The 14,730-nt window shown below is 42.6% G+C and overlaps 1 protein-coding gene across 1 annotated transcript in view; it reads left to right on the forward strand.

The window, feature by feature from the left end:
* xkr7b (XK, Kell blood group complex subunit-related family, member 7b) overlaps positions 1 to 9,680 on the forward strand; it is a gene marked incomplete at both ends in the record, with an annotated part of 73,346 nt that extends 63,666 nt beyond the window's left edge. The window contains 3 exons of the mRNA XM_083894721.1: positions 5,060 to 5,259; positions 8,093 to 8,312; positions 8,867 to 9,680. Coding sequence (XP_083750847.1) covers positions 5,060 to 5,259; positions 8,093 to 8,312; positions 8,867 to 9,680 — 1,234 coding nt within the window. The remainder of the gene's footprint in view (positions 1 to 5,059; positions 5,260 to 8,092; positions 8,313 to 8,866) is intronic.
* Positions 9,681 to 14,730: the final 5,050 nt, after the last annotated feature.

Genomic DNA, 14,730 nt, shown 5'->3' on the forward strand with positions numbered 1-14,730 from the left:
ACACAGGAGCTTTTCCTGAGTGTTTTCTTCTTGTCTTATCAAAGCCAACCCTCTGGTTACTGGAGTCACCTTAGTGCAGACCTCATGCTGAAAGTAATACCTTCAGTAAACACAAAGTGTCACACATCTTTGAATCGCCCCCCGTCCTTCCATTCACTTGCATCAGTCTTGTGTGATTTTAAGGCTTTAAAAAAAAAAAAAAAGAAAAACATGAAAACTGGCTAACTCTCTCCTCTGCCAAATGACCCGCTGCAATCTTTGCGACCAATACCACTCCAGATATCAACAAAACAAAACAACAGAAAGGCAATCGACGGTGAACAGTGACAGCTGAGGGTTGAGATCCACACCACCACTCTGTGGTGTGTTTTCCTCTCTGGGATTCATGCTTCCTCTTCAAAGTTGTCCTTTTGGTTCTTGATCCTGTTGTATTCTTGTTTTTGTTTGTGTTTACCTCAGGTGAGAATGTTTAATTAAGGATTCATGCACCAAGATTAAAGGGCCTTCTTCTCTGTGTGTGAGAGAGACTTGGGAGTGTATTTCCACATGATTAACTATGGGGTCATAGGAAGACCGACATACTGCATGTGTCATAGTCAAATCGTGCATACACATTCTATATGCCTTTACAACAACCCATAGGTGACCGTAAGTGCTTTACAAAATAAAAGCATTACAGACACACAGCATTATATACACATGGTTTAAAAACACATTCATGAAACATAAACCAAAGCATGAAAATCGCAATTAAAATCACAAAGGAATAAAAAGTAAAATATTGAATAAAACTGTCTGTATAGCTGTATAAAAACAGTATTAAAAAGCCATAATGTAGACACAATGTACAGCGTTTTGTCCTTAACTCTATTAAGAAAAGAATTGAACATAGCACATGAAACATACATGTTCACACAGATTCAACAGTGCAAAAAAAAAGGCATTGAAATAATATTCACAGTATATAAAGAATACATGTATTGTTGTGGTCAATTCTGTTGTAAGATGTCTGATGCAGAAATAAAGTTGGAGCAAAAGCAACTTGCTGAAGCATCAGTTTATTCTTTGCAAAGAGAGAGTCAACAGAAGACATTGTGCATTATGTGCATTAAGGTCAAAGGTGAATGGAAGGAGTGAAAAGTAAGATGTGGTACGTGTGGGAATTGTACCTGTAGGAATGTATGGTGTGCGTGTGTTAAGACAATTGTGTATGTGTGTGTATAGGAAAATGTTAAAAATCATCAATGCGTTATCCAACGCAGGCTCAAACTTCATAAACGCCAATACCCTTAAACCATTGGTTCTCAAAGTGCGGCCCGGGGGCCAATGGCGGCCCGCAGAAACATTTCTGGGTGTGCGCACAGGAGAATTTGTCCTGCATCCAGTAGAGATTTAAAGGTGCCATATGTAAGAATGTGGCCAAAAACGGTTACTACATTCAAATTCAAAATATCGAGGTCGTTTTCTGACGTAACTGGCAACCCCGCGGTTGCTCGGCAGCTGAGACACTACTGACTGCAATGGTTGGTAGACGGCGGTAGGTGGCGCCACATGCCAAAACATGATTTCAAAACATAAACATGATTTGCAGTCTGCAAAATATTTTTTTTAATGCAAATATTTTGGCTGTACTGTTGTTGTTGGTGAGTTCAGTTTGTTACATGAACATTATTCCTGAGTCTCTGTGACATATTAGGAGGATTTTACGGCCAGTTGCTTTAGATTTATTACATAATGCACCTTTAAACACTGGTTTTATCCCCTCAATAGCCTCTTGTTTTAGTGGATATTGCTGTTGGCATGGTCTGTAGTGTGATGTTGGAATGATAGTGACAGGGTCACAATTTTTGATTAAGCCAACATCATGTGTTTGTGGAACTTTTCCCAATTCAGGAATTGCACTAGCTTCCTCTCGTGAGAGAAATGAATGAGTGATTAATTAATTTCACTTGGAACCAGGTTCAGTGTGCGCTGTGCATCAGTCATAACTGTGTACGCAGCTTTAAAAAAGTTACATGACGCAGAATACCGCACACCATGTTCATCAGTAGGCTGCCAGTCACACGCATGTTTGCATTTAAAAGCCTTGAGGTCCAAATCCTTCCATTCACTGTTCTCATGTTCGAGAAAGTGAGATGCGTGGTGTTAAATCAGTGTCACAAGACAATGCCATTTGTGATGAGATAGTATCAACAAGCAGGAAGCTGTCATGAGAGTCCCAGCACAGCAGTGTGTGTGTTCCAGTTACATCAGCAGTGTGTTCATTTTCACTCACTCCCAGGTTTTTGTCATTAGTCTCTGTGGCACAAACAATGCAATGCAAACATGCAGATTCATGAACACAGTTTGTGTGGGTGGAACGCATGCACGTGCATCATCAGTCATGGTTTTACGTGCAATTTCATTTGTGAGTGTCCATTCATGCTCCTACCATGGTTCACACACTTGTCGACAAAACACGCATAGACTTAAGTCTGAGGTAGGATGAACTTCGATGTCTGCCGGTTGTTGGAATGAGGGAAATACCCAGATGGCACATCAAATCTCTGTCCAACAGATTTACAGGGACAATGAGGTGACAATAGAAATGGATGAGTACACGAGTTGTCATCACCGTTAATGCATTCGAGGGAAATTTTCCCTCACACTCGTTCCATTTGCTGCCTGAATAAAAGCGTGTTTGCCGCTTAATCAAGGGGCTGTCATTTCCAAATTCAGTCATTTTCAAACATGAGTGTGTTGCACCAGAGTCAACCAGAAAATCAATATCTTTGCCGTTAAAGCTCACATAGAGTGGTCCTGTTGCACATATATGTTAGTTATGGAGGTCTACTTACATACATTAACTTGTTTTTATGGTCGAAAACCTCCCAGTTGCTGTAAACGAGCCGATAGAAATCCTCTTTTTTGACGCTGTTCCCCAGCCGCGACATTTCAGACTCAACTCTCACACCCAGAAGACAGACTGTGACGTGATTGGCCAGCCAGCGTAGAGGCTTCCCAGCTGTCTTGTGATTGGCCAGTACCCGGAACTGACATAATCAGCACACCCACTCTCAGAAGCGCAGCTCCCCCCTCTGGAACGGTGGATGCACTGCTACTCATTATCAAAACATTGTTTTAACAATGTTTAAAAATAGCCTCGTCACGACTCCCCGCCGCAGTCCCTTTTATGACTTTAAACCGGAGTCAGACCCAGAGTCAGAAGACACTGTCGCTCGTGAAACACCTCCACAACGGACGTTATTCTTCTTCTGCGGTTCAATGTACGCAACCGGATGTGCCCGGACTAGTGCCCGGAGCAGGAGGATCTGCTGTTCCGGAGAACCGATGTTTACGTAACCGGACCGGGTTTTTTCAGAGATCTCGCTGAGCCCCGAGATTACAATACAACACAGCGTTCTCAGCAGTGGGGCTGAACTGTTTGTTTTGAACCTTCAGGGCTTCTTTAACAAGGTAATGACGCAGATACACACTAAAAAACAGCGTTAATTGGAACTTCCAGTCTAGGTCCGCTTTAACATTCAAAGTTTGCAAAGGAACATTTTTGGCCCCAACTTCATACCGAGCATAGATGCCTGTAACAGAGGTAGTAGTTTTAGCAGCTAAGTGTGTTATCAGTGTATGTGGGTCAACATCAGTATCTGTAGCAAGCATTTCTTCACTGCGTTTTGAGCGTGCAAGTGAGTGTGTGGGTGCATGACCTGTCTCTGATGTGTCTGCAGCCTCGTCATCCACTGGTCCTCCCTCTTCGCTGTCCACCCCCCGCCAGTCATTGAGAAGATTGCGGCAATACAGGAAACGTGCCCCGGCTGTGGCGATGGTCACCTCCTCTGTGTCCCCCTCTCGCACCACTTTTGCGCCTCCGATTAGCACAGTCTTTGGCCCAATGCCCCTTTTCCTCCGCAGGCAAAGCAGGTTTCATAGTCAGTGGCAGGTGGCTGTGATCGGCGCTGGTCTTCTCTGCCTTGATTATAATTATTATAAGTTTTCAGAAACATGTCTGCCATTCTTTTCTCTTTCTTTTCTTCCTTCTTCTCCATGTCCTTTTCCTTTTTCTCCACAGCGAGCTCCTCGGCGTGTGTCGCATGAATCAACAGCTCAGCTAAGGCGTGCGCGTCTGAATCGCACACATGACGTTTTCACTGCCATCGCTTATGTCTGGGCGAAGTCCATGCAGAAATGTACCGCTGACGTACGCTTCCCGTGTTCCCAAAATCTCCTCTCTCATAATTGTCAGGGCAGTCCAGGCCGCCGTGGAGGCCGAACTCTTTTATGAGACGCGTCAGATAATGTTTCAGCATTCTCGTTTTTGCCTTGCACACACAGTTCAACAGCATCTGCACGTCGGTCGCTTTAGGACAGGCCGCCATTATCACTTTGCCGATTCGTTCTAATTTTCTACGGCATGGTTCATTTTCTTCATTATCCCAGATACTGTGTTTGCATCTTTCATTGTCCATTAGAAGTGGCAGCCGTGCTTGTAACACACGTTTGATTTCTTGCATTACGGGTCTGAATTCGCTGCAGAAAGACACGAATTGCATATCAAAATTAGCGTCCTCCTCCCTCAACTGGGTCGGGTAGGTACGCAAACGCTGCGGCAATGTCATTTTGTCTCCGTGGTCGATAAACCAGCATAGGTAATGTCGGCGTCGTGCCCTGCTACTTCCAGCATTGGGAAATGAGCGGCTGCTCCGGCCTCATATGACACAGGTGGCTTAGGTTGGCTTGGTAGAGGTGGTCTGAAAGCCTGGCCCCTCCTTGTGACCGATGGAGCGTCTTCTTGAGCGTGGAGATCGCCCCCTCCTTGTGCATTTGATTGGACATTGTTTCATGACATTGTTCCATACTACTGGAAGAACAGGGTTTTGACTGACGGTCACATGATTTTGCTTTTCTGTTGTCTCCTTTAAAGTTTTATGAGGACACACAGTGGGATGTTTAGTTCACTCACATGTTGTCATTATTTTGAGCTACAGTATGTGAATGTAAATCTGATGTGCAGGCTTTATTAAAAAAAAAGACGTCTCTCTCTCTCTCTCTCTCTGATCCTCAGGTATATCCACACTCTCTACCTTGGCGCCCAGAGCCGTTGGCACGGCAACGGGCCTCGCCGCCATTTCTACTGGCGGCTGATGTTCGAGAGCGCCGACATCACCATGCTCCGCCTCCTGGAGGCCTTCCTCAAGTCGGCACCGCAGCTCGTCCTCCAGCTGAGCATCATGATCCACGGAAACGGTGTCCTCCCTCTGCAAGGTGAGCGGGAGTTTTGAAGCTGTGAGACAACGGGGGAAACTAATGAAATATTTATAACCGACTGGTTCATTCTGTGGTAGAAATGTTTGCTTTTATTTTTATAGTTCTGGGCATAATTTCCGATTATAATACCACTGTTTGCTCTGTTACTGTTATCTAAAATGTACTGTTACTGGCTGACCACAATCAGATGATAGGTGAGTATGCTTGAATGTATTTTCAGTACTTATAAAGTACATAAAAGTATATAAAACCCTGTAATTATCACTCTAGACCTAATTTTAGTTGAGACAAATTGTAGGAATGGAGAAAAGTTTCCATCTTTTGGGAAATCTAACAAAATCTAAATCTCAGGCCAACGTTTGTGCTCCACTGCCACTGATTTTCTCCACAAACTTTTAAAGGTCACATAGAGTGGTCCTGTTGCACATAAATGTTAGTTATGGAGGTCTACTTACATATATTAACTTGTTTTTATGGTCAAAAACCTCCTAGTTTCTGTAAACGAGCCGATAGAAATCCTCTTTTCTGACAGTGTTTTTCTGCTGCGAGATTTCAGAGTGAACTTTCACCCCCAGAAGACAGAGTCTTGTGATTGGCCAGTACTATCCAGCACATCCGTTCTCAGAAGCGCAGCGCCCCCCTTATTACGGTGGATGCACTGCTCCTCATTATCAAAACATTGTTTTAACAGTGTTTAAAAATAGCTTCGTCACGACTCCCCACCGCAGTCCCTTTTATGACTTTAAACCGGAGTCAGACCCAGAGTCAGAAGACACTGTTGCTCGTGAAACACCTCCACAACGGACGTTATTCTTCTTCTGCGGTTCAATGTACGCAACCGGATGTGCCCGGACTAGTGCCCGGAGCAGGACGATCGGTTGTTCAGGAGAACCGCTGCTTACGTAACTATTACGGGATTTTCAGTGATCTCGTTGAGCCCCGAGATTACAATAAAACACAACGTTCTCAGCAATGGCTGAACTGTTTGTTTCGAACCGTCAGGGCTTCTTAAACAAGGTAATGACGCAGATACACAAAAACAGCGATAATAGGAACTTCCGGTCTAGTTCCGCTTTAAAGAAGTTACCACCAATAAACCATTGTCGAGTCAAACTAAATTTGACTTTTGGAATTTTTATTATGTCTAATTAACGTAATTACAAATCATGCAAAGCAACAAACACAATTTAGGAAGTGTGGTGCTTTTATTTATTTTGTTTTTTTAAGGTCTAATGCATAGAATCATCAAATAAACAGATTTCCAAACATTCCATGTGAAGTTTGAATCAATGAGTCAGTCTTAACAAGGAGAAAAGTGCTTTTATTTAATTTATTGTGTATTATGTTTATCAATATGCTACAGAATGTTTCAAAAAAATGGGGTTAGGGTTAGTGACAGGTTAAAGTGATAAAAAAAAAATGCACCTAAATCTTCTTCTATCATGGAGTACCCTAAAAATAAGAACTAATAAAATTCCTTCAGAACGCAAAGTCAGAGCAGCTCTCTTTCTGCTCAATTTTTAATGCCTTCTCTGAGATTCATGGCTAATTTGAGACAAGACTACATAATTAACACACATGAATGTTTAATGTCTTAAACTGAGCTGTGGGTGGCTCGCGGGGGGGGTCTCCGCAGTATGAGAGTAGGCGCACGGGCTAACCGATCGTTTGACCTCGAATTTGAAACCAGTTCAAGTCGTTCAAGTTCTACCTTAACTTGTGAGTTGTGCTTAAAGCGGAACTAGACCGGAAGTTCCTATTATCGCTGGTTTTTTTGGTGTGTATCTGCGTCATTACCTTGTTTATGAAACCTGACGGTTCGAAACAAACAGTTCAGCCATTGCTGAGAACGTTGTGTTTTATTGTAATCTCGGGGCTCAACGAGATCACTGAAAATCCCGTAATAGTTACGTAAGCAGCGGTTCTCCTGAACAACCGATCGTCCTGCTCCGGGCGGTAGTCCGGGCACATCCGGTTACGTACATTGAACCGCAGAAGAAGAATAACGTCCGTTGTGGAGGTGTTTCACGAGCGACGGTGTCTTCTGACTCTGGGTCTGACTCCGGTTTAAAGTCATAAAAGGGACTGCGGCGGGGAGTCGTGATGAAGCTATTTTTAAACACTGTTAAAACAATGTTTTGATAATGAGGAGCAGTGCATCCGCCGTTCCAGAGGGGGGCGCTGCGCTTCTGAGAACGGATGTGCTGGATAGTACTGGCCAATCACAAGATTCTGTCTTCTCGGGGTGAAAGTTCACTCTGAAATCTCGCAGCAGAAAAACACTGTCAGAAAAGAGGATTTCTATCAGCTAGTTCACAGCAACTAGGTTAGTTAAGTTAATATATGTAAGTAGACCTCCATAACTAACATTTATGTGCAATAGGACCACTCTATGTCACCTTTAATGTTGCATTTATCTTATTTTGAACTCAAACACGTAACATGAACATGAAGTGATCAATACAGAATGTATTGTGTTGCAATCGGCAGCTCTCGCTCTCGTCAGACTCCAAGGCCAAGATGATATTTAACCATCTTTATCATTTACTCGCTGAAATGTATTGGTTAACTGTCAGCACACTGTGTGCACTGTGTCACCGCCTCGACAGGGTACATTATAATTCTGTCCTTCACTTTCACTGGTGTGAGTTGAGCGCTGACCCATCAGCTGCACTGAAACGTCAGCGTCGACTACTGTATTGATTTTTGAAATGTCAGCGTGAAAGCGTATGTTTTTTTCGTTTGCAATTAAAGTTTTGTTTATTATCTATACATCTTTGTATTTGTGTCATTCCCTTCATTTCCTCCATCTTTTTGTCCGCCTCTCCAGGTCTCTCGGCCTCTGCCTCCTTGGTCTCTCTAGCCTGGATGATTGCCTCCTACCAGAAGGTCCTCCGTGACTCTCGTGACGACAAACTGCCCATGTCCTACAAGGCTGTGATCGCACAGATGCTCTGGCACTTCTTCACCATCGGAGCGAGGACTGTGGCCTTTGCCCTCTTCGCTTCTGTCTTCCAGCTCTACTTCGGCATATTCATCGTCAGCCACTGGTGCGCCGCTTATGTGATATAGGATCTCGGTTTTCCTCGAGGAGAGGCTTAGAATTGTGTTGTGATAGTTGTAGTATATATATATCTTATATACAGTTCTATAACAATAAATTTCCCTGATACCGTTTAACCAATCAGTGAAGGCTAGGTTCAGGAGAGGGAGCTCGTCGCTGTCAATCAATATTTGAACAGGCCTCTGGTCTGTTCGTCTGAATGAACTGAGGATCTATCTATTTAGTCTAGCATTAGCTGCTGGAAGAAGTTCCAATGCCTGAGTCACAGGCTGCCAAGCACCTGATTCCTGCATTAGTAGAGACAGCGTGTGGATGTGGGCGAAGTGTAATGGTGTCAGGAGAGGGAGGGGTAGGAAGAGTGAAGTGGTATCTTTAAATAACTAATGATATCCTGCCATGAAAATACCTCTCTGTGTGTTTTTTTGGAGAGTAGGCACCTTTAAAGTTGAGATAAATGTATATTATACGTCTTGTATTGTTACACGTTTTGCTCACTACCCCATGTGTGATATCGTGTGGTATTGTTTCATCGTTCCTCAGGTGTGTCATGACCTTCTGGATCATCCAAGGCGAGACCGACTTTTGCATGTCTAAGTGGGAGGAGATCATCTACAACATGGTGGTGGGCATCATCTACATCTTCTGCTGGTTCAACGTCAAGGAGGGTCCCAGTCGTTTCCGCATGATTGTCTACTATTCCGTGACGCTGGCCGAGAACGTCGCGCTGACCACTGCCTGGTACACGTATCGCGGCGCGCACACCTCTGACTCCTACGCCCTCATCGTGGTGTGCCTGATGGCGTGCAGCTTTGCCCTGGGAACCTTCTTCATGCTGCTGTACTACTGCTGGCTGCACCCCGATGGGCCCGTTCTGGGCTCACAGTGGAGAGGGTGTGTGGACGAGGGTGTGGTGGGCGCCGGAGGGGTCGCGGGAGTAATCGATGCCTGCCTCACCCCGTCGCAAGGGTCCCAAACAGATATGGTCATTACAAGCCCTCCGAGGACTCTCCCCAGGACTAAAGACACGGGAGAGTTGATTCCTGGGGAGAGAGACAGGGACAAGGAGAGAGACAGGGACAGTTGCTTGCCTGTCTTCCAGGTACGTCCCTCCCCTTCCTCCTCTCCCGCACTCCTTCACAGGACCTCCTCCTCGTCCCGAGCGCAGGAGGGCCCCGTGATCCGGATTGACCTCCCAAGAAAGCGGTACCCAGCCTGGGATGCACACTTTATCGATCGGCGCCTCCGCAAGACCATTCTGCTTCTGGAGACGACATCGGCCGTCAGCCCCCGGATACAGTACAGAAGTAGCATGATGGGAAGCAAAGAGGTATTAGAATATGAAACAACAGTCTAAGCCAAAGGGGCTCTTAACTTAAAATGCAGTCTGGGACCAAGGCTCAGCCGGAGATTAGTTCTCATCCCAAGACAATGTATGTCAGGAGAGACGTGAAGAGGAGACACAGTGTCAGGTGACTGCTTTTAAGAAAAAGAGGTTGTCAGAACTTGATTGTAAAATGTGAAGCGCAATCTGTGACTGAGGCTCTCCCTTTAGGACACAGTCCAGGAGTAAGTAGCATGAATGAGCCATGGGAAGTTACTGGAGTAATTGCTGAACTGGGTTAATCTTCATCTTCTCTTCTAAAAAAAAACTCGAAGGTCAGAAATGTAATCTCTCATCTTGGGACCAAGGAGCGCTAGATTTAGTTTCATCACAAATGGTCAGCACAAGACGTAAAAAAGACTTAGGAAGAATGAAGTCACAGAGATTGAGATCACTGAGAAATAGTCTGCTGCATGAACCTAAGCCTTGGATTGTGGACTTGCCAGGTAATGCTGCTAGAGTTTGCATTGGACATGCAATTGTTTTTTGGCTTGGCAGCAGAATCAGAGTGGTTATCCAATAAATACATCCTTGTGTGATTTGCAGGTCAAAAGATCCCTAAAGATCTACCTTAAACCATGCTGAATGTGGATTGTTTTAGAAATCCAGGACATATGCAGTATGATTGAATAGCACTTAAATCAGGATAAACAAAACATAACTTACATCCGTTTCAGTTTTAATAAGCTAGATACCTTTGACCTTCAAATCACTCAATCATTACTGACTGACAAGAGTGATGATTTAAAAAAAGAAAAAAAGAAGATATACCAACAATGAGAATGAACTCTTTAAGCAAAGCTAAACGATAGTTGTATTATTTTATCCCCATCATGCCTCAAACATATTGCATGTCCCTCTGGACCTTTGGTCACAATCCCCCTGAGCTTCATCAGTGGCGTCTGAAGACAGATGTAGTCGTCTACTTGTGTCTCCAGACTCACAGAAACACAAGAATTTATCTCCCGTTGGCTCAAAAGCTAAGTCTACGTCCAGATGGCTTATCAAACGTTGGCCACACATCCACATGAGTTACAACAGCAGCCACAGTTTCCACCCCCAGCTACCTGAGAAGAAGAGGACGTGTTTGGGGAAAAAAAAAAAAACGAATCAGGACTGGATGTCAGGATGTAAGCTGGACAAGTTCTGCAGTGGCTACTACCATATGGCATGCTGCAACTCGCCACACACAGGCCTGTGATGTACAGTTGAATAAATACAGATGTCAGATATAAGCTATAATAGTAAGTAGTTACGTGATGAATGGCGTTTTGGTTTTACTACTACTAAATTTAATTCTGAGTTTTCCCTCCTTCTTCAAACACATACCGTAAGGAGTGGGAAAGGTATCATGAGCAAACTCATTATCCTGTGAAAACATTTTTCAGTGTTTGTTTTCTGTTTTTTTTTTGTTTTTTTGGAGGGAGGGTGAACAGTAGCTAAAAAGAATCACGACGACAGACTTTAAGAAAAAATGAAAACCCACGTTAGGCTAAGGGCCAGGTCATACTTACTGTGTTCTCCACTTCGCAATTTCCAAAAAGCCCACAGTTTTGTTCATATTCAAACAAGGCTCTGCATCAGTTTAGCATTCTACACATGCTTACTCGAACTCATATTCCATCACGGTAGCAGTGATTACTCACCAGGAAATCATTGGTGTTTCCTTGTATTCTCAAACAAGGTCTCATGGTTGGCCTCTTCTTTGTTGAGACAACAAAAGAGACTTTTGACCAAAAACAAGAGCATGCCACCTACTGGAGTGGAGAGCTGGGCGCAGATCCGCAGACCACGAAAAGAATGACCCGGCCCTAAGAGGTTTATACAATATACAAAATGTGTCCAAAGAAAATTGATAACAAAATTAATTCCTTTTTTTTGCAGTAAACAAGAAGTTACTCAGCAATAGCCGATCTTTCTTGTCTCAATTGTTGACGTTGGATTGACCTTCGTAAATGCGATGCAACTTACAAAATTGAAGTCTGCACGAGCCTTTGAGTTTGAACTGAGTTTACTGGACAGAGTAAAAGCAACACGGTCAATTGTGTTGCTCTATATTTAAATTTGCTATTGCTAATCAGCTACATAGTCGAGAAATGTAAATGTTTCCACCTGGGTATCAATTAAAAAACTGCTGGGGATCTGGAGAGTCGACTCTGGTCAGCAACAATTACTGAAGGAAGAACGGTTAATAGAAAGATTGACATCAAAGCTAACTTCACAACAGATTTCCGTTCAATCGCCTCTCTTTGAAGTTCTTCTAAAGAAAATGTAATAAAAAAAGCCATTGGGGGAGACAGTCAGTGCATCTAAGAGGAGCTCCTTTGTTTTTAGTCTTAAACTTCATCCCAGAAACAAGGCACAAGCATGTTCGTAGAAGCATGTTGCAGCAATGACGAAGCAAGTGTCGTAGTGTCAACAATCAACAATCAATCAAGGTCAGGGAGGTCATCGGTTCATGGCTGACTGTCCCAAGCACAACAAGTAGTTTTATGCACAGAAAGTGAAACTGCTACAAACTTGTGTTGTCGATTTTCAACATGCTATCGAACACACGTGAATTTGAACTTGGCCGTTCACATGCAGTGTATAAAAATTGCATTGTTTTTGAACGGAGACACTCGTTAGACACCGATGCATTGATTCTTGCCATATCTACATCGCACCAAGAGAAAAAATATCTCAACCACATATTTTGGGCGTGCACTTTCAGTGCGTCTTTTGATACTTGTGTCAAAGAAATAAGTGAAACTAGCCTTTGTCCACTCTCACACTCGCACTGGTCTTTTTTAAAAATCAGTTTTTATTTATTTTTCCTTGGTTTAATGCTTTAATAAATTCCATGTGGCTGCTGCAACTTCTGTCGTCGCAGCAGCTTCCAGGTTCAGTTGCTAAGTAACAATACAGTAAAGTTAAAAAAAAAGTTGTAACAATACAGACATAAGCTCAAACCTCACAAGAGCCTTGGTTATAAAACACCTCTGGCTTCTTCCATTCATTCAGTTTTTAGACGCTGATAGATATATGAGTGGCCCTCTATTGACACATTTGGTGCAACAAAAATTGTGCCAGTATTCCCATTCATTTTAATAATCACCTTTATGCTGATGATGATGATGCTTGTGTATATTCGGAGGTGTTGAAGGAACTCCCAGTGGTGGTACTTTACTTTATTGTGTAGAGCAATCATGAAGACAAAGTGTCCATACTTACTTTTCAACAATGCGTTTTCATAGATGAGTAGCTGTCGTTGGCAGTTCTTGAAATCTTGTTTGAAACTTTTGGCATGACTCTGGTGCTAGAGGAAAGTGTAACGGTGGGTTATTAGGAATCATTCTCTTTCAGGGTCATCGGTAGCCCTGTTGGTTTCGTCACAACCAGCACCCACATGCAGAAATGTTCAGTTTGGTTTTTCTTGGAAACTTTCTGCTGCTGTCAACGACCAAGATGAGTCTGCTGCTGACCTTTCTTCACTGCCTGTACTTGTCATATGACCGTTTGATGTGCTGTTTCATTTTTTTTTTTTTTTTTTTTTTTTTTGAAGAATGTGAATAATCAGCACTCTGAGGGGTTGCAGGATAGACCCAGTGGCCACCACATGCTTTGTTAAATACAGTATAAGTGATCTCACCAAACAAAAACAAGGTTTGTAGGTGTACGTGTGTCTCCTCTGCTGGGAAAATCAGGAAGACAATTTTAAAGACTAAATGAATTGATAAAAAAAAAAAAATATTGGAAATAAGACATTTGTATTACCTGGCCAGTGTTTTGTCCTACCTGAGCTTGTGGATGTTGGTGTCACTGGTGGCAGTCACAGCAATGTTAATGGTGCTGAAAACAATGACTCTTTGTCAAACTTGATGTTAAACGTGACAAACGCCTGAAGGCTGATGTACAGACGACGTGTACCTCCCACTCATGGGTTGAGGGCGAAGCTTCACTGACTCTCACGAGCCAGTCTGTTGTTGTCGAGGTAAAATAACAGTAAATAGTGGTGCACTGGTTATATATTAACTTGAACAAAAACATGTTTAAAAAGTAAACGGTGAGTTTCTAAAAAAAAAAAAAACGAAAAAAAAAAAAAAACTCAAATCATCTTTTATTAATTGATGCAAGTATTTATGTTTATTTATTTTTATATTTGTTTTATATCTATTTAACTATTGTTTACTCACTCAGTGGCCATGTCTTTGGTATGACTCTTGTCATAAGATGTAAAAACGAAGATGTAAAAACTAAAAACAGATTCTTTTTTTTACTCATTCTATATATCTGTATATACCAGAGTGGCGCTATACTAGGATATGCGCGTATGAGTATGTGTGCTTTGGTTTGTATGTGTTGTTGGTATGTGCAGTATGTAAGGATGTGCTTTTAAGTTTTTTTGATAATGCTGCTTAAAAATCCTCCGAGTGAATGAGCAGAAAAAAAAAAAAAAAAAAAACCAGTGGTGAAAATATCTATGATGATGTTACAAAAAAAAAAAGAAGAACAAGCTGTGCTGATAACTGTAGATGGGAACAATACTGTAGTAAACATGGTTGAAAAGCCATCAAAATAAACCCTGAGTGTGTCTGCGTGTTTATTGATGACACCATAGAGTAACTAAGTCTCCTAAACATACATGTGCATAAAACTTCACTTAAAGGTGCCATATGTAAGAATGTGGCCAAAAACGGTTATTACATTCAAATTCAAAATACAGAGGTCTTTAGGTTTCGTTTTCGCTGACTGCAATGATTGGTAGACGGCGGTAGGTGGCGCCACATGCCAAAACATGATTTCAAAACATAAGCACAATTTGCAGTCTGCAAAATATTTTTTTTAATGCTAATATTTTGTCTGTACTGTTGTTGTAGGTGAGTTCAGTTTGTTATATGAACATTATTCCTGAGTCTCTGTGACATATTAGGAGGATTTTATGGCCAGTTGATTTGTATTTATTACATAATGCACCTTTAAATAAAATGCCGTGTTTCCACTACATGGTCCCAGCAGGCCTCGCCTCGGCACGGGCTCTACA

The sequence above is a fragment of the Microchirus variegatus genome (assembly GCF_963457635.1).
Source record: "Microchirus variegatus genome assembly, chromosome: 9".
NCBI lineage: Eukaryota > Metazoa > Chordata > Actinopteri > Pleuronectiformes > Soleidae > Microchirus > Microchirus variegatus.